This window comes from Spinacia oleracea, chromosome 3 (genome assembly GCF_020520425.1).
Source record: "Spinacia oleracea cultivar Varoflay chromosome 3, BTI_SOV_V1, whole genome shotgun sequence".
NCBI classification, from domain to species: domain Eukaryota; kingdom Viridiplantae; phylum Streptophyta; class Magnoliopsida; order Caryophyllales; family Amaranthaceae; genus Spinacia; species Spinacia oleracea.
In genome coordinates, this window is record NC_079489.1 from 143178120 (window position 1) to 143204875 (window position 26756).

At 39.0% G+C, this 26756-nt stretch overlaps 1 protein-coding gene across 1 annotated transcript; it reads right to left on the reverse strand.

Moving 5' to 3' along the window:
- Window positions 1-2726: 2726 nt before the first annotated feature.
- Window positions 2727-6417, reverse strand: LOC130470135 (probable E3 ubiquitin ligase complex SCF subunit sconB). The gene is given in 7 exon segments (XM_056839740.1): window positions 2727-2983; window positions 5134-5215; window positions 5304-5501; window positions 5586-5637; window positions 5639-5934; window positions 6103-6210; window positions 6307-6417. Coding segments are annotated over 7 exon segments (948 nt in total). The 3' UTR covers window positions 2727-2882.
- Window positions 6418-26756: the final 20339 nt, after the last annotated feature.

Sequence of the window (26756 nt, forward strand, 5' to 3'; positions counted from 1 at the left end):
AATATCAAGCTTAGCCCTAAAAAGGATTTCATGTAAGATGTAACGCATGGACGATATGTAGTACATATTACATTATTATCGTATTACAGACTTGTCCAATTAAATCAAACACAACGCAAGTGGTTAAGAAATTTGATATAAGAGCTCTTCTCCTCCAAATTTGGGATCAAAATGGACGTGTAAAGCATGGTTGGGTTAGTTTGGTAAGAAATATTAATGGAATTTCGGAAACATAAACCATGGAGAATTATAATGTGTTTGTCTACTTTAACAAATGTTGGAAGCAATAAAGTGATGTTAAACTAACATAAAGGGACTATTATACTAAGGTCCTGTTTAGTTCACCTTATTTCAGGACCTTATTACTTATTTCAGATTTAATCAGATCATATCAGATCAGACCAGACCAGACTAGATCAGATCAGATCAGAAAAATAAGTTCAGATCAGATCAGATCAGACCAAACCAAACCAGACCAGATCAGATCAGATCAGATCAGGTCAGACCAGATTATTATTATTATGATTATTATTATATATTTATATCATTGTTATTATATTTAATATTTATTACTATTATTGCTTTAATAAAAAAGAATGTTGTTGTCGGTGCAAATCTATTACTTAAGGCATAAAAAAACATTAACAAAACATTCAAATTCATCATGTCCAAATTAAAACCATTAAATCCAGATCAGAAACGATATGATCAAGTCATGTCCATATCAAAACTGATTTTTATAGATCAAAGCCATTACATATCTAGACCAGAACTGATAGAATCAGATAATATCTAGATCATAACTGATCTGTACAGATCATGTTCAGATCATGTTCAAATCTGCAAAGATCTTGTCTACGCCAGAACCAATCCTTACATGACCAATATGTTCAGATCAAAACCGAATTGTACAGATCATATCCAGATCAGAATCGATATGTCCAGATTATAACTGGTCTAGATATTGACTCTGTACAGATTATGTTCAGATCAGAATTGATCGGCAAAGATCATGTTCATATCAGAATTGATTTATACTGATCATGACCAGATCAGAACTGGTCTGTACAGATCAGAACTGATATGTACAGATGATGTCTAGATCAGAAATGATTTGTGCAGATCATGTCCAGAGCAGAACTGATATGTCCAGATCAGACCTGATCTGTACAGATCATGTCCAGATCAGAACTGAACTGTACAACTCATGTCCAGATCAAAACTGGTCTGTACAGATCATGTCCAGATCAGAACTGGTATGTACAGATCATGTCCAGATCAGAACTGGTATGTACAGATCATGTCCAGATCAGAACTGGTATGTAAAGATCATGTCCAGATCAGAACTACTCTGTACAGATCATGTCCAGATCAGAACTGAACTGTACATATCATGTTCAAATCAGAACTGGTCTGCACAGATCATGTCTAGATCAGATTTGAACTGTACAGATCATGTCCTAATCAGAACTGATCATGTCCAAACAGAACAGATCTGTACAAATCATGTCCAGATCAGAATCGATCTGTACAGATCATATCCATATCTGAACTTATATGTCTAGATCATAACTGATCTATCTAGATCATGTCTAGGTCTATCTAATATAAGGAATAGTTAAATCATGAGCAAAGTCAAATAAATAATATTAATATTATAAATTTGTGTAACATTTATTTTACACGTAAGTCGTTTAATATAAATAAATGTAGAATTTTGTTTAAACTTAATTATGAAGAATCAGATCAGACCAGATTAGATCAGATCAGATCAGAAAAAATAAGTTCAGATCAGATCAGATCAGAAAAAACAAGTTCAGATCAGATCAGACCAGACCAGATCAGATCAGATCAGGAGAAATAAGGTGAACTAAACAGGGCCTAATTGAGGTAGACATGAGTGCTTAAGTGTCTCTTGTTCCTTGATCAAGAGGTTCGAGTATTAGATATGGAAAAAACCTCAACTGGAAGGGATGTTTGTATCCATGTAAAATCATATATTGACCTAGATCTTTAAATGTTCGGTAGTTAAGAATTTGCTGCAATAACGTTGAATTAAAACATTTGTTTTCTATTAATTGGATTTTGGGTTGCGAATAAATGTGCATTATGTTCAGCTTATAAGACCTTGTTTGAATAAATTTTATGGCTAATAAGTTCAGATAAACGTCAATAAACTCCTATAACACTAGTAGAAAAAACCCTTGTTGCAGCGGGCTTTTAGACCCCTGTTGCAGCGTACATCGTATGCTGCAACTGGGGGGCCTGCAACAAGTATTGACTTGTTGCAGCGTACAATGTACGCTGCGAAAAGTACTTTTTTGCAGCGTACATTTGCATGTACGCTGCAACAAGTGTGTAAAATTAGGCAAAAATTAAGACTTGTTGCAGCGTACAAAATGATGTACGCTGCAACAGACTGGTTTGTTGCAGCGGGCTTTTATTTGTACGCTGCAACAAACCAGTCTGTTGCAGCGTACATCATTTTGTTCGCTGCAACAAACCAGTCTGTTGCAGCGTACATCATTTTGTACGCTGCAACAAGTCTTGATTTTTGCCTAATTTTACACACTTGTTGCAGCGAACAAGTATATGCCCCCTGCAACAAAGCTGTGCTTTTGGCGGGAAAATTTTAGTTTTATTTATCTATACCTAGGGTGTCTTGCACCAAATATAGGAACCTGTCAACAACAATAAATAAAATATCGTAACCTGTAGAACAAATATAAAAAATAATAACTGGTGTTTTGTATACATATATATATATCCCAAAACCAAAGTGCACGTACTACATTCAAATATACGTTCCAATTTCAATGTACGCATACATTTTAATGTAAACGATTGTTCTATAACAACTAAACCACCTCGATCAAGCGCGCTCAAGCCAATAGTAAATACTTGCGGGTAAAACACTTAGCCGGTTGCTCACGAACCACATCAATTTCCTCACTAGTATAGGCGCATTCCTCGGAGTGTAGACCTTTACAAAAACAGAAATTTCAACTAAGCATTAGATTAAATTCAAATTAAATATCACACTTTAACATTCAAGCAACTAATAACAATGTCCTAATAGTCTTGGAAACTTAAAGCTAAGCATATTAATCATGTAAAAGGTATAAAATGAATTCTTAGGTTATGTAGCTCAAATTTGGGAGCGAAAATGTCATTTTAGCCTAAATAAAACCTATAACGACCCAATGAGCCTTAAATGTGCGTAAATAGATTGGAATGAGTCTTAGAAAGTTAAAACTATGCATATTAAACATGTAAAAAGTTTAAAATGAGTCATTAGGTTCTTTAGTTCAAAGTTGGGAGCGAAAATGTCAATCCAGCCTAAATAAGACCTATAACGACCCAATGAACCTTAAATGTGCATAAATAGATTGGAACGAGTCTTGGAAACTTAAAGCTAAGTATATTAATCATTTAAAAGGTTTAAAATGAGTCCTTAGGTTCTTTATTTCAAATTTGGGAGAGAAAATGCTCATTTTAGCCTAAATATGGCCAATAACGACCAAACAAACCTTAAATGTGCATAAATAGATTGGAATAAGTCTTGGAAACTTCAAACTAAGCATATTAATCATGTAAAGGGTTTAAAATGAGTCTTTAGGTTCTTTAGTTCAAGATTAGGAGCGAAAATGTCTCATTTTAGCCTAAATATGACCTATAACGACCAAACAAGTCTCAAATGTGCATAATAGATCGGATTGATTTTTGAAAAGTTAAAAATAATCATATGAATCATGTAATAAGTTTGAAATTATTTTTTAGGTTTGTTAGTTCAAAGTTGGGAGCGAAAATGTCATATTAGCCTAAATATGACCTATAATGGCCAAACAAGTCTCAAATGTGCATAAATAGATTGGATTGAGTCTTGGAAATTTAAAACTAATCATATGAATCATGTAGTAAGTTCGAAATGAGTTCTTAGGTTCGTTAGTTCAAAGTTGGGAGCTTGGGAGCTAAAATGCCTCATTTTAGCCTAAACATGACCTATAACGACCAAACAAGTCTCAAATGTTCATAAATCGATTGGATTGAGTCTTGGAAACTTAAAAAAATCATATTAATCATGTAATAAGTTGGAAGTGAGTCCTTAGGTTCGTTAGTTCAAAGTTGTGAACGAAAACGTCATTTTAGCCTAAATATGACCTATAATGGCCAAACAAGTCTCAAACGTGCATAAATAGATTGGATTGAATCTTGGAAACATAAAAATAATCATATTAATCATGTAATAAGTTAACTCTATATATGTCATTTTAGCTCTATATATGACCTATAACAACCCAACGAACCTTAAATGTGCATAAATAGGTTCGAATGAGATTTAGAAACTTAAAACTATGCATATTAGTCATGTAACAAGAATCAAATGAGTCCTTAGGTTCTTTAGTTCAAAGTTGGGAGCGAAAATGTCATTTTAGCTCTATATATGACCTATAACGACCCAACGAGCCATAAATGTGCATAAATAGGTTCGAATGAGTTTTAGAAACTTAAAACTATGCATATTAGTCATGTAATAAGAATCAAATGAGTCCTTAGGTTCTTTAGTTCAAAGTTGGGAGCGAAAATGTCATTTTAGCTCTATATATGACCTATAACGACCCAACGAGCCATAAATGTGCATAAATAGGTTCGAATGAGTTTTAGAAACTTAAAACTATGCATATTAGTCATGTAATAAGAATCAAATGAGTCCTTAGGTTCTTTAGTTCAAAGTTGGGAGCGAAAATGTCATTTTAGCTCAATATATGACCTATAACGACCCAACCATGCCACCTATTCCCTTGACACGCCGGATTTACTGTTTTCCCGGCGGATTTTGGTTGTTTAGGTAGTCAAATTTCAGATTTGTCGCTGGAGTGAGACTTAGTGAGAGAGGTGAGATCTTAGAGATAGGTTACCCATACAATATTTTATATCAAATTGCATTCACTTTATCTCTGTTGTTGAATGTAACGTATTTAAACAAATTCAGTTTTTGAGTGGCAACTTCCATAAACTTTACCATAATTCCATCCCAAGATGACAGTTATAAACTTGTAATGAGATGCTACTATAAGTTCCCATTTTGCACGCATCACTTTTACTACAGTTTACCAAGAGAAAAGATCTTACCTCCTATGACATCTAAGGGTGTAACTCTTGCTTCATGTCCTGACAATGTCCTGATAAGCTTGAAGTCTCGAGATGACCATACCTGATGAAATAGGGCAAAATGATACAAAACACTCCTTGTAACTTAACAAAACAGACTACTGAGAGTAATTGAGTGCCAAGTCTCATACCTTAACAGTTGTATCATATGAAGCAGTGACCAAATAATATCCCTCCTGAGGCTCAAATTTGACCTGTGAAATAAGCTTTGAATGGGCAGGAATTATGTACAATGACTTTTTCTTTCTCAAGTCCCAAATCCGACAAGTGTTATCCTCAGAACCAGTGGCCAAATGATAGCCATTAGGAGAGAAATCAACTCCATAAACCTGAGAGGAAAAAGAAAAAACCTGAGTCAACAATCAGGGTTAGCATCACAAAAATAAATGTTAATGACTAGAGAAGAAATTTACAGGTTTGATGTGGCCTTCCAAAGCAAGAATACTTCTCAGATGGATGGAAGGCAATACGAGCTAGGCGGTCTAAATGACCTTCAAATGTTCTCAATAAAGTGCCATCTGTGTTCCACAACTTTGCAGTACGATCAGCTGAGGCAGTTGCTACATTGTCACTTACAGGAGAAAATGCAACATATACTCCATATCTTGGCAACCCCACTAACAGAGCTAAAGAAACAAAACAAGCAATAAACAGACCATTAGTACTCCCCTTCAAAAATGACAAACCAGTCTCATAATTTAGGGCAATGGCCCCGCAATCATGGCTAATTGAATGCACAGTTAAGCACCATGCTCTCCATATCTTGACAGATACAACAGATTAGTCAGCTCAATTGTCGATCTAACTCTCATAATTTATAAATCAAGTTGGACAAATCAACATACACGAATCTCATAATAGCATAACAGGAGACATAATCAGAAGATGGATCTAGTGTTGCTGGACTCAAAACACTCAATCCACCCCCACCCCCGCCCCGGCCCCGGCCAGAACAAAAACAAAAAAGACAAAGACAAAAACAAAGGAAATACACTGCATATCGTGTGCACATGAAGAAGTAAACAAACCACCAATCAGCTACCAAGCTCATCATACAACAAAACAGTAATCAAGAAATGCCAAAACAAACAAAAAATTGGTTGAATGAGATGTACTTACCTACCAAAATCTCACAGCTGGTTTCCCATATGAGGACTTTATACAGAACTTTTTTACATTCTGAGGTACTGACTTGATTGTTGTACGAACACGTCCGGATACATTATCCCCAAACTTTGGTTTCATTGAAGTGATCCATTCTCCATGATTTGTTTTAAACTCATACCTGATAGAGATTTTAGCAAGTCAGAATAATATACAAGAATCAAACCCCCACAAGTCCATAGATTCCAGTTAATAAAAGTTAAATCTATAGCAGCTAGACCGTCGAATAAGCAAACATCAGTATGCAATTTCATTGTAATTCAAAATAAAAAATACAAATTCCTTTCTCCTAAGAAGCCTGCGGGCATTAACAATCAGTATTACTTAAACACCTAAGTACCTAATCAAGTCCACATTTCAAGCTAGGACATAAAACATTATCGAGCTATAAGCTAACTTCGAAGGGAAGGCTCAAGGCTCAACAACAATAGATAATCTAGAATGGAAAAAGGCTAAATAAAGTTTGACAAAATGCTCAACCTAAAACAGGTAGAAGCAGCATTCGCTGCAGTTGCGTACCATTCTTCTCAAAAATGGATAACGCCAAATAAAAATTGGAATTTTCAACATACAGGTCTACCAGGAAATAGCAGCTTCAATCTTCCCCCATGAACAACTTGCCACAAAAAAAAAAATTAATATAAATGAACAAACCCTAATTCTGAAAACGAAAATCAAGAGGGAAAGGGAAGAAAGTTACTTGCAGCGGCGAGGATTGACGGAGAAGAGGGTTCGCGAGCAACAATATCACTTGGAACCACCGGCCGAGGAAAGTAGCTTCGTTTTTCGAGCAAGGATGGACTTCATTGGTGGTTTTTCGAGCAGGGAAGGTGGTTTTTTGAGAAAGGGACCACCGGTGAGGAGGCGAGGAAACAGACCCTTGCTGGAGTACCACCGGCAACGGGAGAGACCCAGAGGCGACGGTGACTGGCGAGAACCACCAGCGACGGGCGAGATGCAGGGAACGCTGAGGGAAGAAGAAGGGAGTGGGCGCGTTTGAGATGAAATATTTGGTCTGAATTAACTTTGAAGCCGAAGAAAATTACTAACATGTTATTGCAGGGGGCTTTTACACGTATGCTGCAAAATAAAGGGGTTATTGCAGGGGGCTTTTACTTTGTACGCTGCAAAAAACTCTTTTGCAGAGGGCAATTAATTTGTACGCTGCAACAACCCTTTAAAGGGTTTGACCCACGTTGACCTACTGGTTGTTGAAGCGTATTAATACATGTACGCTGCAACAAGGGGGCTGCAACAGGGGTTTTTTCTACTAGTGTATATAAGCTAAATAGGGTCTATAAGTTCAATAAGGTTCAATGAATTCCAATAAGTTTCTTTAAGTTACAATAAGATCTTAGTAGTCTTATATGCACGCGGTGCGTGCGAGAGTATATAACGACTAAAATTTGATTATTTCTTTTGCATTTCACGTCTTTTTTGTTTTGGGATGAGTGATTGTCTTTTTGGTCTTTTTTTTATCCCTCCATTTCAACATTCGGTCTAGCATATCTTGATCTTGATCTTCGCTTTTCATCCATTATAAAACTCTAAAACTACACATATATACGTACTGTTATTCTACCAAAATTATTATAAATATATTTAGAAAAATATTAGGGAATTCTCTTTGGTAACCTTAAGTTTCTTAATTTTCTATTTGGTAAAATAAAACAATAATTTTCTCTCTGGTAGCCTTAAGTTTGTATACATATAATTAAATGATGGTTTTATCTTATTCTTGGTTAAAAACTACATTATTAGACTAAACTGTAGTTAACTATAATGAATTAATGATTAAGTTACCTAAATACCCTTAAAACACAGTTTTCCCTCCAAGATGAATAGAGTATTTCCCTCTAAATCATTTCCTCTTATATATACCCAAACCGATAAATCTTAACACCCAACTCATTATTGTGCAACAAGTAGTTGCTTACATCATCATAAATGTTAAATTTGCAATGTTTTTAAATAATCTTTAGTTTCCCACATTTTCATTCGGATAACACTTCCATTGATTTGCAACAGTTTTTGTTTGAAACGCTTCAATCGATGAAAAGTCAGTGAGTATAGGTGAATGGTGTACTATCCCGTTAAAGAGGGTATTTTTGTACATCCAGATGTTAACCACGGTCAATCAAATTGGTCAAACCATAATTAATGTCATTGTTTAATTATGTACAAAAACTTAAGGTTATCAAAGAACATTCTTATTTTTATTTTACCAACGAGAAAAATAAGGAACTTAAGATTACCAAAGAGAATTCCCCAAAATATTATGATAACTTACGTAATATTATTTCCCCAAATTACTCATAAAACAAAGTTCTCCTAATAAAACATATGGAGAATTCTAGGGAATATGTTTTCGTCTAAATGTGCTGAATTTATTAATTATATGTCTTCATATACCAGAACACCTAAAAAGCTAAAAAAACCATCCTAAAATATTTATCTTTTACTCAAACTGTTAGAAAATTGTGGTTAAGTTACTTTCAGTTTATATGGATATTGATTTCTTGAGTCCGGATTCTCTAGAATTTTAATAAAACTTTACAAGGTAGAGTTGTATCTAAACCATACATTTTAAAATCAATGGCTCATATTGATGAGAAAAAATAGGAAAATTTTTGGAAAGATAATATATCAACCATTGATTTTTCATTCAATGGTTGATATGCTCAAACTCTAGAGTTATTTTAGAACTTTAGAGGATCCAAAACCTGATGTCTTATGCTAAGGTTTTGCATGCAAGTTCAAAAATCTTTAACCTCTTTATTTTTTAAATATTTACACGTTAATCTCTTCTTTTTATTATTTACTTCTTTCCCAGTTCTTTTCTTAAAAAATTAATCCCCACCTAACATTGTGATTTTATTTTTTGGTAGGCTAATTACTGTTTGCACCTTTTTATTGTATTTAAAAGTAATTTTTAATATAAGTTATTAAGTGCGTTTTAGACTATTCTATAGAGGGACACCAAAATGTCATTTACGAGTATGACTTCATGAGTTCCCTTATAGAATAAAATTGAAATAAAATTCAAAAAGTTCCATCAAGGTCTAATAAGTACGTTCTACGAAGTAATAAGTTCCAATAAATAAAATAAATTTATGATTATAAGTACCATTATCACCCCGTATATATTTTACTATTATTTACGCTGTTACATTAAAATAAATAATATTTATACTGTTATATTAATGAGTTAATCGCAAATATTTTACAAACGGGTCGAAATTTATAGACTTTAGATTTTAAAGTCGGATTCGTATTAGGATTATAAAAAGAAAAATATTATTAGTACAAAGCAATAATCTATATTATTAATGATAAGACAAAAGATATAATAATTAATATAAGAAATAAATTGTAATTACTTTGTTAATCTATAGTTATTATATTCACAATAAACTATTATAAAGTATTTTAATGGCTAAAAGTTTAAAACTGAATCTAATAAATTTTAAACCGAGTCTAACAAGGTCCAGTGGTCTTTTAAGATCATATAAGGTCCTATAAGTTAAATAAGGTCTTATACCTTTATAAGTTTAGATAATTTCTAGACTTATAAGTAAAAGAGAATGAGCCCTAAGAGGTTTGTTATGAAAATTCTCAAAACTTTGTGATATATTTTCATTGATATAATTCAATTATTATGTATCCAAATTGACATCTAAGGCTGTGGTTTACTTTACTTTTATTTTGTCTAAACTTATATTATCTGAACATATCTGAATTTATTTTGTCTGAAATAAACCTATTTATTTGTGAAAATGTATGAAAAATTAATTTTTTCGAACTAATATTAACTTATTTTGTTTGAAATAAGTCAAACATAAGTCGAACACAATATGCCTAATACAAAAACTGCATAAATCTTCATCAGCAAAACATTTTACTGTCACAAACACAAACTTTTTGGACTGAAATGGATCAGCATACTTCCTCAAAAAAAAAAAAAGCATAAATCTTGGGCTTTAAAAAATATCAATTGCCTTGGGCTATTTCTAGAGAATTGGGCCAAATCTTGGGTTATTTAAAGTTGGCTCAAATTCTTTCACACTTTGGGCCTATATTTCATACGTATAGTATATAACTCTTATCTATTTCAATTCTCCTTCAAACTAATTTTGCTCAAGATAATTACTCCGTTATAAGAATCGGCAGCGCAACACTCGTTCTCTATTCTCATCGTTCTCTATTCTCAGGTTATTCACTTCCTCGTACTCCGGTAAAGCGGTAAACCCTCTCTTTCTCTTCATAAATTGAATTTCCTGTAATTTTTTTTTTTTATTTCGTTTTGAATCTTATTATTCCTGATAACGTTGACATCAATTTTACGAGAAGCTTTGCAATGAAAAAATATGGCATGAATCCTCCGGCGAACGAAATTTTCCTTTTATAAATTGTACGAAGTAATTAATTATATTAGGGTTTATAACAATTGTATGGGTGAGCTATCAGCTGGCAGATAGCACTTTCACTTGTCAGGCTAAAAGAATACCAAAACTCACAATCGGCCCAGTAACTACTGATTACTACTACCATCCAGCCGAGAGAAAGCCCAGGTCCATCGTCGATAAAGTCAACGGGTCGCTATTCAAAGGGTAGGCCCCGATAAATCCGTACACCCGACTCGCTACTATATATATGGGTCGCATTTATTGTAAGAGGTACGCAATCCCAATCATTTCATTAAGCCTAAAAACATATATCTCATCATCTCTGACTTTAGCATCGGAGGGGATCCTCGAATCACCTCCGATGCTAGTTTTACCTTTGTCTTATGTGCAGGATCGTATCACGAACTCGAAGTTATCCTATCAACTCGGCCTCTCCAATCGTTCTTTTCCCATACCGGAACAATTGGCGCTAGAAGGAGGGGACCTCCCAACCTTATGAAAACAGCCACCATGGATACCTCTGCAACCAGTCATAAAAAACCCAAGAAAAACACCAGCCTTTCCCAAGCGGTGGCGACCACCTCCACTGCTACAAATACCCAGCTTGGTCAAGTTGGCCAAGTCACTCCCATACCCAACACAATAACCAACCCTGCTCCCAAAACACTCAAGTCCCAAATAAGCATTCCCCCAGGGTTTGAAGACCCGAACAAGGTTATCGTGGAAGACGAAACGTCCTTAGAGGGAAGAACGCAGAACTCCCCAAGTCCCCCACCTATCCAAAGTAGCCTGTCGGCACTGTCTCAAAGATTCACACCACAACAACTCCTGACGGCTTCGGCAGTCATGAAGGCGATGGCTGAGTTATCTTCAGGAGATAGGGAAGTAGGTCAGGCCGTTATTGTCGGTTCCCAACCCAGCCAAATGCCCGTCCGAAATCTTTACGAAAGTCTGGAGCAAGAAGCAATGCTGCCAGTGCAACCTGAACCCAGGCAAATTCACCGCGAGCCGGTGAGAGAAAGGAGACACAGTTCCAGGCATAGAGAGAGATCTGCCAGACGTCACCAATCGGCTTCTGAGCGAGCAGAATCCACCCCGGCTGGCAGAGAACCCACACCCTACCAGGAGGAGTATATCGTACAATCTCCCCAGCCTGGGTGGGACAGAAATGAAAGGTATATGCCCTATCCCGAGCCGATGAGACGCACCATCCATCCCAAGGACTCCCCCTTGTGCAGGGGCATCCTTGAGCAGCCCATGGAGAAGGTAAAAATGCCTACTTGTAAATACAATGGAACCACGGATCCTGAAAATCAATCCACCGCATTCGAACAGCATATGATGTTGTACTCAGATTCAGACGCCATGTGGTGTAAAGTATTCCAAACCACCTTGTCTGGGGTGGCAGCAGATTGGTATAAGAAATTGCCCGCAGGATCGATATTCAGCTTCAGGCAGATATAGGAAGATTTTGTGAGACGCTTTATCAGTAAGGTGGAGAGAAAGAAAACTTCGGGAGAACTGATGTCGATTTCCCAAAGGTCAAAAGAACCTCTGAGAGAATATCCACCCGTTTTAACAATGAGTCCATTACTATACCAGATCTGCAACAAGAGATAGCAGTTCTAGCTCTGCTGAGAGGAATGCAAGAATGTGAATTCAAAAGATACCTGGGGAGAAAGTCCTTCACCAATTTGGGAGAAGCATTGAAAAAAGCCAACGAATATATCAGAAGCGATGAGCTGATGCTCATATCGCACCCCTCGATGGGAAGTCAAGTATCACAACCGGCTAGAAAGGACCAGGGTCCTTCGCAACAACACAACTTCAAAAAAGATCATGGCAGAAAAGAGAGCTATCAACCCCGAGGAAAATTTCAGGCTAGACAACCGATAGGAGCATATCAGGTTTACACCCCGCTCAATACGGCCAGGGCAACCATTTACGCAGTCAAAAAATCGGCGGCTTGGAGGAAGCCGCTACCCCTAGACACTCCAGGCAACACAAAAAACTTTTGTGCTTTTCATAACGACCATGGCCATTATACAGAGCACTGTAAAGAATTGAAGGATAACATTGAAGAGCTGGTAAGAAAGGGATACCTATCCCAATACAAAGCCCGTCTGGATAACAAAGGCGAAAATGGAAGGCAGCAGAATTCACAACATCACGCTCTCTATGTGCCCACTCAGCCGGGATACAGTCAATCAGCAGGTAGAATTGAGCAGGCTCCAACTGTCCGACAGGAAATCAGGTCACAGCCGGAATCAAGTGAAGGAAATAATGCCCTTGGTCCAAGTATGCATTCTATGATAAGTCTAATAAATGCGGTTCAGTATTAATTAACAAGTTAATAATTCAGTGAGATCAAGTGAGCTGAATGCCTAGCTAGAGGCCGCTTCAGTTCAAGTGGAATTAATGATATTAATCCACAGCTTACTCTTGACTGAACCCGTAGGGTCACACAAATAGTACGTAAACGGATCAAGTATTTAATAGCATTAAATACTCCATCTATGAATATTCGGAATCGACGGATCTTGGTTTCAGTGGGAGCTGAGATCGTCACAGGCAAGAAATGAATACTCCGGAAACGATGATATTGCCGGAAACGGAAATATGGATCGTATCGGAAATATAAATATTATCCAAGTCGTAGATGTTGCCGGAAACGGAAACATGGTACGTATCGGAAAATATTATCGGAAATGGAAATATTGCCAGAATTGGAAATATTGCCGGAAACGGAAATATTGCCAGAATTGGAAATATTGCCGGAAACGGAAATATTGTCAGAATCGAAAATATTATCGGAATCGGAAAATAATTCCGGAAACGGAAATATTAAATATTTGTTCGAAACGGAAATTAATTCCGGAATCGGAAATGTTAAATATTGTTCGTATCGGAAATGAATTCCGGAATCGAAAATTTAATCGGAAGCGTATCGTACGAATAAGCATCGGACAAGGCCTGCCGGACGAGGGCCCAGCTCGAAGCCAGGCCATCGCCCAGCAAGCCAAACGCGCGCCACAAGCCCAGCCAAGGAAGCGCCCAGGCCTACCGCAAAGCAGGCCCAGCGCGCGCCAAGGCCGCGGCTGCGTGGGCCTCGCTGCGTGGGCTGCTGCTCGCACGCACGCGCATGGGCGGCCCATCGTGGCTGCCGTGTGTGTGTGTGTGAGTTTGTGTTCATGCACGATTCCTAAAACGTGCAGAGTTCGGTTAATGATTAAATTCCTAATTCTATTTGATAAATTAATTAATTAGAGTTCTTGTAGGATTCTAAGTTTAATTAATTCGTATCCTAATAGGATTCCAATTCTCTTTCCATACCCCTATAAATATGTGGCCTGGGTTCACAATTTATAACGAGTTTTAAAGTATTCAAAGTGAGTTTTTGAGAGAAAAATTCAGTCACACATCTTGCTCAAAAGTGCCGAAAATTCTAGTAACTTAAGGGCGATTCTAGTTGGTCAATCTTAAGGCGGATCCGGACGTGCTGTGGACTATCTACGGAGGGACGACACTTGGAGTCCTAAAGACTTGTTCTTGTTCGGTTCGGGCGCAGCTAGGGAGGGCACGCAACAAAGAGTATGCATCTAAATTATGCTATATGATTATGTGTAAATAATATGTATTCCTGGGTTAATGGTTGTTTCCGCATGATTTATGTAATATCATATGTATCATACCCTAACAGTGGTATCACGAGCCCCTTATTATTTTCATAATCTAATTTGCATGAACATGGTTAAATATTACAAATTTGCAAGAATTAAAAGGGGTGATTAATTTTCGTAATTGTTAATTAATTGCAAATTGCGTTTATTTAATTATACGTACGCAGTTTTTCGGCAGTTTCTTCGTTACTCATCCAAATCGAGTGATTTTTGTGTCAATTCCGCATGTAAAAGGCATTCTAAAATTTTGACAAAAATAATATTTTTCTGCCGAACCCAGAATTCTCAAATTCGAAGCCTAACTATGACTTTTCGAAGGTTTTAGTTTTTCGAATGCAAAATTTCGTAAATTTAAGATGTTAAATTAAATATTTGCGATTCTTGTTGATAAATTAAATATGTTTAACAAGTTTGAATGCCTAGCCTTGTTAATTATGCAATCTAATTTGTAATTATGATTAATTTGTTGAAAATTAGAATAATTTAGAATTAATTTGATTTTCATAATTAATTATAACTTAATTAGAAACCTATGATTAAAAACCACCATAAAAATTGTAAATTTATGATAAATTTTAAATTTTTATGACCTAGACTTGAATCCATAACAATCGGAAATCAATTGAATAATAAATTTTCGATTTTTCGCCCTAAAATTATGAAATTAATATTATTTATTAATTTGTCATTAATTTTAAATATAAATTTTAAATTTTTATGCGATTCGTTCATATAACTTGCACGCACAAAGCAATGGACGCTTCGTGTTACCCTTAAGGGGTGTTGTATAGTGCGGGCATGCGACGACGAGCAAGGGAGCTCGTCGCCCGTGCGGCACCAATGCAATGAGCAAGGCATGGTGCACGAGCACAAGGCAGCAGCCCTGCCTTGTGTCGTGGGCCAAGAGCTATGAACAAATGGGCATGGGCGAAAGGCAAGCCAAGGCAGTCGCGTGTGGGCAGCAAGCAAGCTGCACCACAACGCGCACTGCCTCGCGCAAGAGCGCGCAGCCTCGCGCGCAGCGAGCGCAAGCTCGCGTGCCACGAGCGCTGCGCCCAGCGTTGCTCGCGCGCACAGCGAGCGATGTCGCGCGCCCAGCGAGCGATGTCGCGCGCACAGCGAGCGATGGCTCGCGCGCACAACGAGCGATGGCTCGCGTGCACAGCGAGCGATGGCTCGCGCGCACAGCGAGCAATGGCTCGCGCGCACAGCGAGCTATGGAGCGCGCGCAGCGAGCGCTGGCGAGCGCGCACTGCGAGCGATGGCTCGCGTGCGACGAGCGCTGGCGCGCGCGCAGCGAGCACCACAGCGTGCGATGGCTTGCGATGGGAGATGCAGCAGCTATGCGACGAGCGCATGGGCTGCGCGCACATGGCCAGCAATGGCTGTGTGCGTGCGGCCCATGGGCGTGCAATGCGTAGGGTGTTTGCGTTACGATTAGATCGTTTTGAATGTTTAATTTGAAAATTTCAGTTCACGTAATTTTAATTAATTTTAAAATTAATAATTTAAATTATTTTCTTGGATTTTAATTTTGAATATTGTAATTATAATAAATTTTATTTATTCTAATTATTTTACTAAAATTAAAATCATGAATTAATTTAAATAACGACTGAAATTAAATTAAACTTTTTGGATTCAATTATAAATTTATATGAGCTTTAAATTTTAATTAAATTTGTATGTTTCCGGTTAGACTAGAAATACATTTTTATGTTTAAAATTAGTAAAGCATATGAATTTATTGGTTTAAGTGGGAGCGCTTTTTAGTCATAAACTCTTGATTAGGTCTACAAATCCTTAAGGTTAAAACAACTTGATTAGAATTAATAAGGACTGAATAATTGGTAGATTATTGGTGCCCTTGATTAATTGCTGCAAATGTTTACGTGATGCATAATTTGTTTTACTAACCAGCTATGTTGGCCATTCATGATAATGAATGGGTGAATGGTATATATGTTGTATATGTACTGTTTTGCAGGTTATGAAGTGACTAGTATGGCCCAAATAGGATAGAAAATATGGTCTGCGTACCATTAATTTGAATGTAATTGGTCTAAAGTACCAAAGTTATTTTTCAATTCAAATATGGTCTGCGAACCATCAAATAGTTGTAATTAGTTATAGCTTATCCTATTTGAAGAAAATGGTGCCTCCCACGGAGATTTTCAAGACGGACTTTGAAGTCAAAGCTTCAAGATGAAGTCGGGCCATACTAGATCACATTTATCTTATGCATGTTTTAAGTTATTTATTGCTTTTAAATATGTCTTAAAATGCATGAGATCAAAAGCTTGATTATGTTGCATGATTAAGGATTTTAGTTCACTTAAAATCTAACCAACATAGTAAGAGCCTTAAGTTCCAAACTTAAAAATTGAGTTAAAAGGTGCCATGCCAAAATATACACTTGCTTGGATATCCTTTACATCAATCTAGTAATAGTTTTCGCTCAGCGAGGTGTTACTTATTGGTCCTAAAGGGGCAAGGTACACAAATAATTGTGAGTACATGTTAGTTTTGGTGAAACTCAACGATATAAGTAAGGAGTCCTTTTATGTCGTGGAAAAATCGATAGGTTTACCTAATAATTCTTAGACGTACCTATCAACCAAGAATAGTTTCTAGACTATTAGCAAAAGGCTTTTGCTTACCTAAGATGTTCTAGGATTAAGTCGACAAACTGTGCTTAGTTCTTCAATGATTTTAGGATCTTGGAATCATTTTATTCACACCTGCCGGAACACATAACTTGAATAAAATGCTTAATAAACATTGAATTATGCATGTATGCTAGAATTTAAGTTTATTAAGAGAAACTGTGAATGGTTATTTATTTGTTTATTCTTTTCAATTGTAGTTTTAATATGGCAAACAACAATTCATTCAACATTCGATCAATTCTCGAAAAGGAGAAGTTGAACGGGAAAAACTTCCTTGACTGGCAAAGGAACTTGCAAATAGTTCTTATGCAGGAAGAAAAGGAGTATGTCCTAGATGAGGCGATGCCCGAAGCTGCAGGCGACGGGGTCACTCAGGCAGCCCTCAATCGTTGGATTGATGCCAACAAGGATGTGAAATGTCTAATGCTCGCCACCATGAGTGCGGATCTGCAGAAAACGTTCATCAACTCAGATGCTTTCACAATCATCAGTGAGTTGAAGAACATGTTCCAAGATCTGGCTCGAGTCGAAAGATTCGAGACTCATAGGCAAATTCTTGAGACCAAGCTTAAGAAAGGCGAGCCCGTAAGTCCACATGTTCTCAAAATGATTGGACTCATTGAGAATATGAGTCGGATGGATCAGCAATTTTCTCAGGAAATGGCTATAGACACCATCCTCCATTCTCTTCATAGCGGGTATGATCAGTTCAAACTGAACTAAAGTATGAATAGTCTGGACAAAACGCTCACTGAGCTTCACGGTATGCTGAAGACCGCTGAAAAGACGCTCAAAAGTGATAAGCAGGATGTGCTTATGGTGCGTGGGGGCAAGTTCAAGAAATCTGGAAAGAAGAGGAATGCTAAGAAAGGTGGCAACAAGGCCAGCCCAACTAAGCAAACTGGCGCCAAATCTGTAAAGAGGAAGGTCAGTCAACCCACTTCTGAATCCGAATGCTTCTACTGCAAGAAGAAAGGGCATTGGAAGAGAGATTGCTTGAAGCTAAAGGAAGATCAGAAGAACGGAACAGTCGTTCCATCTTCAGGTATTTTCGTTATAGACTGTATACTTGCTAATTCAACTTCTTGGGTATTAGATACAGGTTGTGGCTCACACTTATGTTCCAATCCACAGGGACTAAGAAGAAGTAGAAAGTTAAGCAAGGGTGAAGTCGACCTACGAGTGGGAAATGGAGCACGGATTGCTGCATTAGCTGTAGGAACTTACTATTTGTCGTTGCCCTCCGGGCTAGTTTTGGAACTGGAAGAATGTTTCCATGTTCCAAGTCTTACTAAAAACATCATTTCAGTTTCTTGCTTAGATGCTAAGGGATTTTCCTTTTTAATAAAAGACAATAGTTGTTCGTTTTATTTTAAAGAGATGTTTTATGGATCTGCTAGATTAGTCAATGGACTTTATTTATTAGATCACGACAAACAAGTATATAACATAAATACCAAAAAGGCCAAAAAGGATGATTCAGATCTCACCTATCTGTGGCATTGTCGATTAGGCCATATAAACTTGAAACGCTTAGAAAGACTTCAAAAGGAAGGAATTCTAGAACCATTTGACTTAGAGGATTATGGTAAATGCGAATCATGTTTACTTGGCAAAATGACAAAGCAACCTTTCTCTAAAGTTGGAGAAAGAGCAAATGAACTATTGGGTTTAATCCATACAGATGTATGTGGACCAATGAGTACAAATGCTAGAGGTGGTTTCAGCTACTTTATCACTTTCACTGATGACTTCAGTAGGTATGGTTATGTCTACCTAATGAAGCATAAGTCTGAATCCTTTGACAAATTCAAGGAATTTCAGAGTGAAGTAGAGAATCAATTAGGCAAGAAGATTAAGGCACTGCGGTCTGATAGAGGCGGTGAATATCTGAGCTATGAATTTGATGACCATCTGAAAGAATGTGGAATTCTATCAGAATTGACTCCTCCTGGAACACCACAATGGAATGGTGTGTCGGAACGGAGGAACAGAACCTTGCTAGACATGGTCAGGTCAATGATGGGTCAGGCCGAACTTCCATTAGAATTTTGGGGACATGCACTAAATACAGCTGCACTCACTATAAATAGAGCTCCGTCTAAAGCTGTCGAAAAGACTCCATACGAATTATGGTTTGGAAAGCCTCCAAATGTGTCTTTTCTTAAGATTTGGGGATGTGAAGTATACGTCAAACGATTAATTTCAGACAAACTTCATCCAAAATCTGACAAATGTATCCTTGTGGGCTATCCAAAGGAAACAAAGGGGTATTACTTCTACAATACATCTGAGAACAAGGTGTTTGTTGCTCGAGATGGTGTCTTTTTGGAGAAAGATCACATTTCCAAAATGACAAGTGGGAGAAAAGTAGACCTCGAAGAAATTCGAGTCGAACAACAAACTCTAGAGAATGCTCAAGATGACATTCAGGATGAAACTCAGAGATCTTTAGAAGAATCTGGTGAGAATCATGGTCAATCTAGAAATGTTACCCCGCGTAGATCGCAAAGATATAGATCTCAACCGGAAAGGTACTTAGGTATTTTGACGAACGAGAGCTATGCCGTTCTATTACTTGAAAGTGATGAACCTGCGACTTACAAACAAGCTATGACGAGCCCTAGCTCCAGGCAATGGCAAGAAGCCATGCAATCTGAATTAGACTCCATGTCTGAAAACCAAGTATGGGATTTGGTCGATTTGCCAGATGGCTACCAAGCCATTGGAAGCAAATGGGTTTTCAAACTGAAAAAGGACAAGGATGGGAAACTTGAAGTTTTCAAAGCTAGATTGGTTGCAAAAGGTTACAGGCAAGTCCACGGTGTGGATTACGATGAAACCTTTTCACCAGTTGCAATGCTAAAGTCTATTCGGATAATGTTAGCAATCGCTGCATATTACGATTACGAAATATGGCAGATGGATGTCAAAACTGCTTTCTTAAACGGCGTTTTAACAGAAACTGTGTTTATGACACAGCCTGAAGGTTTTGAGGATCCAAAGAATGCTAAAAAGGTATGCAAGCTAAAGAAATCAATCTACGGATTGAAGCAGGCATCCAGGAGCTGGAATATACGTTTTGATGAAGCAGTCAGTGACTTTGGTTTCATCAAGAACGCAGACGAATCTTGTGTATACAAGAAGGTCAGTGGGAGCAAAATTGCTTTCCTAGTATTATATGTCGACGACATATTACTTATCGGAAATGACATTCCTATGTTGAACTCTGTCAAGATTTGGCTTGGGAAATGTTTTTCGATGAAGGATCTAGGAGAAGCACAGTACATATTGGGCATCAAGATTTACAGAGATAGATCTAAAAGGATGATTGGACTTAGTCAAAGCACTTATATCAATAAGGTGCTTGATAGGTTCAAGATGGCGGACTCCAAGCGAGGCTACCTACCCATGTCTCATGGAATGACTCTAAGCAAGACTCAGTGCCCAAAAACACTTGATGAGCGTAGACGAATGAATGGGATTCCATATGCATCATTGATTGGTTCAATAATGTATGCTATGATATGTACACGCCCGGATGTTGCGTACGCACTCAGTGCTACGAGCAGATACCAGTCAGACCCAGGAGAGGCGCATTGGACTGCTGCCAAGAACATTCTGAAGTACCTGAAAAGGCACAAAGATGACTTCCTGGTCTATGGTGGAGATGATGAATTAATTGTTAAAGGCTATACGGACGCAAGTTTCCAAACCGACAAAGATGATTTCAGATCACAGTCTGGGTTTGTCTTCTGCCTCAACGGAGGAGCAGTAAGTTGGAAAAGTGCTAAGCAAAGCACCATTGCGGATTCTACAACTGAAGCGGAGTACATTGCTGCACATGAAGCAGCAAAGGAAGCTATATGGCTAAGGAAGTTCATAGGTGAACTTGGTGTAGTCCCCTCCATTAAAGGACCAATAGCCCTGTATTGTGACAATAACGGAGCTATTGCACAGGCAAAAGAGCCTAGACACCACCAGAGAGTCAAGCATGTACTTCGTAGATTTCACCTTCTACGAGAGTTCGTTGAAAGAAAAGAAGTCGAGATAAGCAAGATTGGAACTGATGACAACATATCAGATCCATTAACCTACCAGAACCGACATGCATAAAAGATGTACAGAGGTTGACAGGGAGAATGGCCGCCTTGACACGATTCATTAGCAAGTCAGCAGATAAGTCGCTGCCTTTCTTCAACGTGTTAAAAATGAACAAGAAATTCAAGTGGGGAGAGACGAAAAAGACGACATTTGAGGCTGTAAAACGGCATTTGTAAATCCTGCCCACGATAGCAAGACCGGAGGAGGGAGATACTCTTCAGTTATACATATCGGCCTCCCACTATACCATAGCCGCAGTTTTGATTGTCGAAAAAGACAAAACACAGATCCCGGTTTACTTTGTTAGCCACATACTGCAATCAGCTGAGAAGCGCTATCCATTGATAGAAAAATTGGGGTTGGCAGTGTTGACTGCAGCCAGAAAATTGAGGCCTTACTTCGATGCATATGGAATCGAGTCCTTACGAATTTCCCCCTTGAAAGAGCCATGCAGAAAATGGACACGTCGGGTAGACTCTTGAAGTGGGCAATTGAGCTGTCAGAATTTCACATGGAATATCGGCCTCGCATAGCTATCAAGGCGGAGGCTCTGTTGGACTTCATTGTTGAAGCGTCTTATCATGAGGATGATTTGGACGAAGAAAAGTGGGAAGTAGCAGTGGATGGCTCCGTTACCAGATTAGGGTCAGGAGCCGGGGTCATAATCACTGCGCCCGATGGAAATACTTTCGAGTATGCCATAAAATTCTCTTTCCAAGCATCAAACAACGAGGCAGAATATGAAGCCGCGATCGCAGGAGTGCAAATTTGTGAATCGGCAGGGGCTAACAAGGTTATTTTGACCACTGACTCGCAGCTAGTCGCAAATCAGTTCTCGGGGGAGTACGAAGTAAAGGAAGAGTCCATGAAAAGGTACGCCGAGAGGTTAAAGCAGGTAGTAGCGCAGCTAGAAAGCTTTGAAATAAAGTTAGTGCCTCGATCGGAGAATACATTGGCAGACTCTTTGTCAAAGCTAGCCAGCTCAAGCGCTTTGACAAAAACCGTGATGGTCGAGGTCATGCATCGTAGGAGTACTGAAGTCGGTGGAAAAGAGCTCATGGTGATAACAAATAACCCCGAATGGTATGACACAATGTGGGCATATAAGAGAGACGGGTCATTACCCGCAGACAAGATAGAGGCCAGAAAGGTAACGAGGAACTCATGCTGGTTTGTTATTTTCAGAGGGCAACTCTACAAACGAGCTTTTAGCTTACCTTTAATGAGGTGCATATCGGCATATGAGTCGGCGCGGCTGATAGAAGAAATTCACGAGGGAACTTGTGAGAATCATCTGGGAGGAAAAACCCTTGCACTAATATGTCAACGTCAAGGATACTACTGGCCACCGATGCTTTCGGATGCGCAAGAGTATGTTAAGAAGTGCGAAAAGTGCCAGATGTTCTCGGCGGTCATAAATCGTCCAGCTAATGACCTCATGCCGATTCTGAATCCAATACCATTCGCCCAATGGGGAATGGATATCTTGGGATCGTTCACCACTGCGACAGGAGGAAGAAAATACCTGATTGTGGCAGTAGACTACTTTACCAAGTGGATAGAAGCAGAACCAGTGGCAAAGATTACTGCAAACCAGGTTAAGAAGTTCATATGGAAAACATAATAACCAGGTTCGGTATACCAACGGCTATCGTCATGGATCACGGAGTGCGATTCGATGCCAGTGCAGAGTTTTTTGGGTTTATACAATGTGAAGTTCGCCTACTCTTCCGTTTGCCATCCTCAAAGCAACGGACAGGCGGAGGCGGCTAACAAGCAAATACTGTCAGCCATGAGAAAGAAGTTGGAAGAACACAAGGGTGGATGGGCGGATATAGTACCGGAAGTACTGTGGGGGAACAGAACCACCACCAAGGAGGCAACAGGGGAAAGCCCTTTTCGCCTATGCTTTGGGTTAGAAGCAATTATCCCAGCAGAAGTGGCTTTGCCCACATTCAGAATTCAACATTACGATGAAGATAAAAATGACCAGTTACCGAGGCAAGAGTTGGATTTCCTCCCAGAGGTGAGGCTTAGAGCAGAAATCAGATCAGCAGCATATAAGCAACGCATCAGCAAGGCCTACAATAAGAGAGTAAAACACAGGCAGCTAGAGGTGGGAGATCTAGTATTGCGAAGGACTGCAGCCACTGGCAAGGCCAAGGTGCAAGGAAAGTTAACCCCAAACTGGGAGGGACCGTATCAGATATGGGAGGAGATCGTCCCAGGAGCGTTCAGGTTGAGGACATGGGAGGAGTGGCACTCAAGAATTCATGGAACGCCAGTGTCCTTAGAAAATTTTACGTATGAAGCATCAACTGTAATCAGTAACCCAAAAGGCCGATAGAGCCAGGCCTGTTATGGCCCATGGAATGAAATCGAGAAATTATAAGCAAATTAATCAAACCCTTAAAGTAGGTCAGCAAGGCTACTATCAGCTTGCTGACTCGGGGTGGTGTATAGGCAAAACTGTGATTCAAACCCTTAAAGTAGGTCAGCAAGGCTATTATCAGCTTGCTGACTCGGGGTGATACGAATCTAACCCTTAAAGTAGGTCAGCAAGGCTATTATCAGCTTGCTGACTCGGGGTAGAGCATAAGTAAAATCCGATTCAAACCCTTAAAGTAGGTCAACAAGGCTACTATCAGCTTGCTAACTCGGGGTGATACGAATCTAACCCTTAAAGTAGGTCAGCAAGGCTATTATCAGCTTGCTGACTCGGGGTAGAGCATAAGCAAAATCCGATTCAAACCCTTAAAGTAGGTCAGCAAGGCTACTATCAGCTTGCTGACTCGGGGTGATACGAATCTAACCCTTAAAGTAGGTCAGCAAGACTATTATCAGCTTGTTGACTCGGGGTAGAGCATAAGCAAAATCCGATTCTAACCCTTAAAGTAGGTCAGCAAGGCTACTATCAGCTTGCTTACTCGGGGTAGCATATAAATAAAATCCGATTCAATAGTAAATAAAACAAACAACCAGGAATAATATATTCGACAGCCAACACCCAAAAAACGGAGTTAGTCAACTGTTAAAACGGCACTAGATGAGGCTGAATCCAATCAGCTCCCATCCAACAAAAATATTAACATTATTTTTTTTGAATACTTTGCCCATGTGACATTCAAGGTCGTTTAATTAGCATGCTCGGTCTTGGGTGCCGAGCATTGTCGTCGTAGGAGACCTAACGCCGACACAAAGAGTTATTAATTTTTTACGAGTCGCTTTTAGAATCGAGTGCTTTTTCATACGCCCCTGCAGCAATTTTTACGAAAAGTTTTTTTTGCTACCTATATTTTTTTCATGCGCGGGCACCGAGGCTGCTGTGCTTGACCAAAAGGCCAGGCAACAACTTCAGCGCCCAGCAGTGGGCGTGAGAAACTTTGGCGCCCAGCCAGGGGCGTTGAAAATGCGTCCCTGGATGGTTCTCGTTTTCTGTTTGCGTATACTTTTGTTTTTGCGACTTTAGTTTTGGGTGCTTGCCTTATAACGTCCTTTACGCGTTGTGCAGCGTTTGTGGGATTCGTTACAGGCCATCCCGAGCGTCGCTTATTTTTGTGGCGATCGTTCGGGTTTGTGGAACACGTATTTTGGTATAACTCTTTGGCAAATTAGTCTATGAATGTTTGGGCAATTTTTAAGGTCGTTGGTTTTCTAGGATAGTTTGTCACACACAATCACATATTTCGCTACACATAACTACATTACAAACATGGATTTGAAAATTAAATACGCCATGTAGTTTATGATAGGCTTCTATGGGTAGTTTATTTGCGCCTGGCTTGGTACCGCTTCTATCGTAGATCCAACACATGCCCCGCTCGAGGTAGTGTCTTCAACAGACGAATTTCGCTTAAGAGGCCAACCCGCAAGTGCAAGCCAAGGGGGCATGCAGGCGAGAGGGACCTAATGGGCGAGCGATTGGGTTCGGGATAGGTGTACTACCTGCACAAGTACCGAGTGGGAAACATGCGCGGCGTATGCACCCCCCTATTGGCGAAAAAAGGTATCCTTAGTCCCAACTCCAGAGGGAGCCGAGATTCGTTATGATGTTCTGCCCGTTCACATTAATATGCTGATTTTCAGGTCGTCCCAACTTGATGGGGAAATAAACGCGGGGTAGGATCGTTTCACCCTTTGGCTATTTTGATTACCTACAAGCACAAGTATTTCCTTCACTATCCCCAGTGGAGTCGCCACTGTGAGGGGGTCGAAAAAGCGCGAGGCTAATGCGTGACCTTGTCCCTCGTGGGTGTGACGATTCTTTTTATTCAATCAAGTGTAATTGGATTTCCTGTGAGTATACACCCAATTGACTAGTAATATAGGAGTCGCCATTCAGTTTTTAACGACAATGAGAAAAACTGACAAAACCCGGTTATCGTGACATAAAGGGAGTGCAATTATGTTTGACCACGACGGCCGTAGGTTCCCTTGTGATCCCTGGTGTGGGGATCTCTCAATATACACCCGCAAGGTAGAGATTGAGGGTTCGGGGGACTGTAACTACCGAGAGGAGTAATTCGCTCGTCGATAACTCCAGAGGCAGGATATCCTTACTAGCTCAGCATAAATAATTGAAGGGACATGCGTTAACTATTAAACTAATCTGAGTTGATTTTAGCAATATGCAACATATAATACTAATTTGATCGTGATTATCTGATTTAAATAACATTAAGGGACTTAGCATGATAATCCGATTTCCCAAAAATATTATATTTGTTAGGCGTGATAGAACAATCATATTAGGTTAGTTTAACAGTTCATAAAAAGGGCGAGGAAAGCAGTTAAATCATCGAAAAGGGACACATCCCGACGCATCCTTGAGAGGTGCGTCACGGTTCTCAGAAAACTAACCACTTTGACTTTGCTATTTCTCCTTTTTATTTAACGAATCTCAATTATGGGACAGGATACGTTCTGTTCGATTTATGGATCGATTGCGACAGAACGCGTGAACAGTTTCGCAGCGAGAGGCTTAGGCTAAGGGTTGGAGTCAATACTCAGAATATAATTGTGTGTTGTTGTGTGTTCTTTCACGTCGAAACTAGGGGCCTATTTATAGGGAAGAGTTCGTGGAAAGATAGAATTGCAGAGTTCTAATCCATAAAGAATTAGGAAAAAACACGTCCCAGGTAATTTCGGCGCCCAGCTCTGGGCGTCAAAGATTTCGGCGCCCAGGGCTGGGCGTTGAAAATAGAGATCCATGTAATTTCAGCGCCCGGGGCTCGGCGTTAAAGATTTCGGCGCCCAGCTCTGGGCGTTGAAAGTGATGTCTGGGCCGAATTCTTTGTCAGATTCGGATTCCTGAAATCCGTAGAGTTTGAGATTAATTCGAGTCTTTTAGCGCGTATCAATTTTGTGACGGAATGCGTCTAGGCCCGTTACGAACTCTAGGCTCGTTAGGATTTCGATTAATACGTAACTCTTATTTCCGAATCCTATTAGGAATAGGATTCTCGCAGTTTTCTATCTCATTTAGGATTTATGTTGGAGTGCAACACCTAATTCTGACAGGTTTCTATCTTTTATGATTTGCCACTTTTAGAAGCTACCTT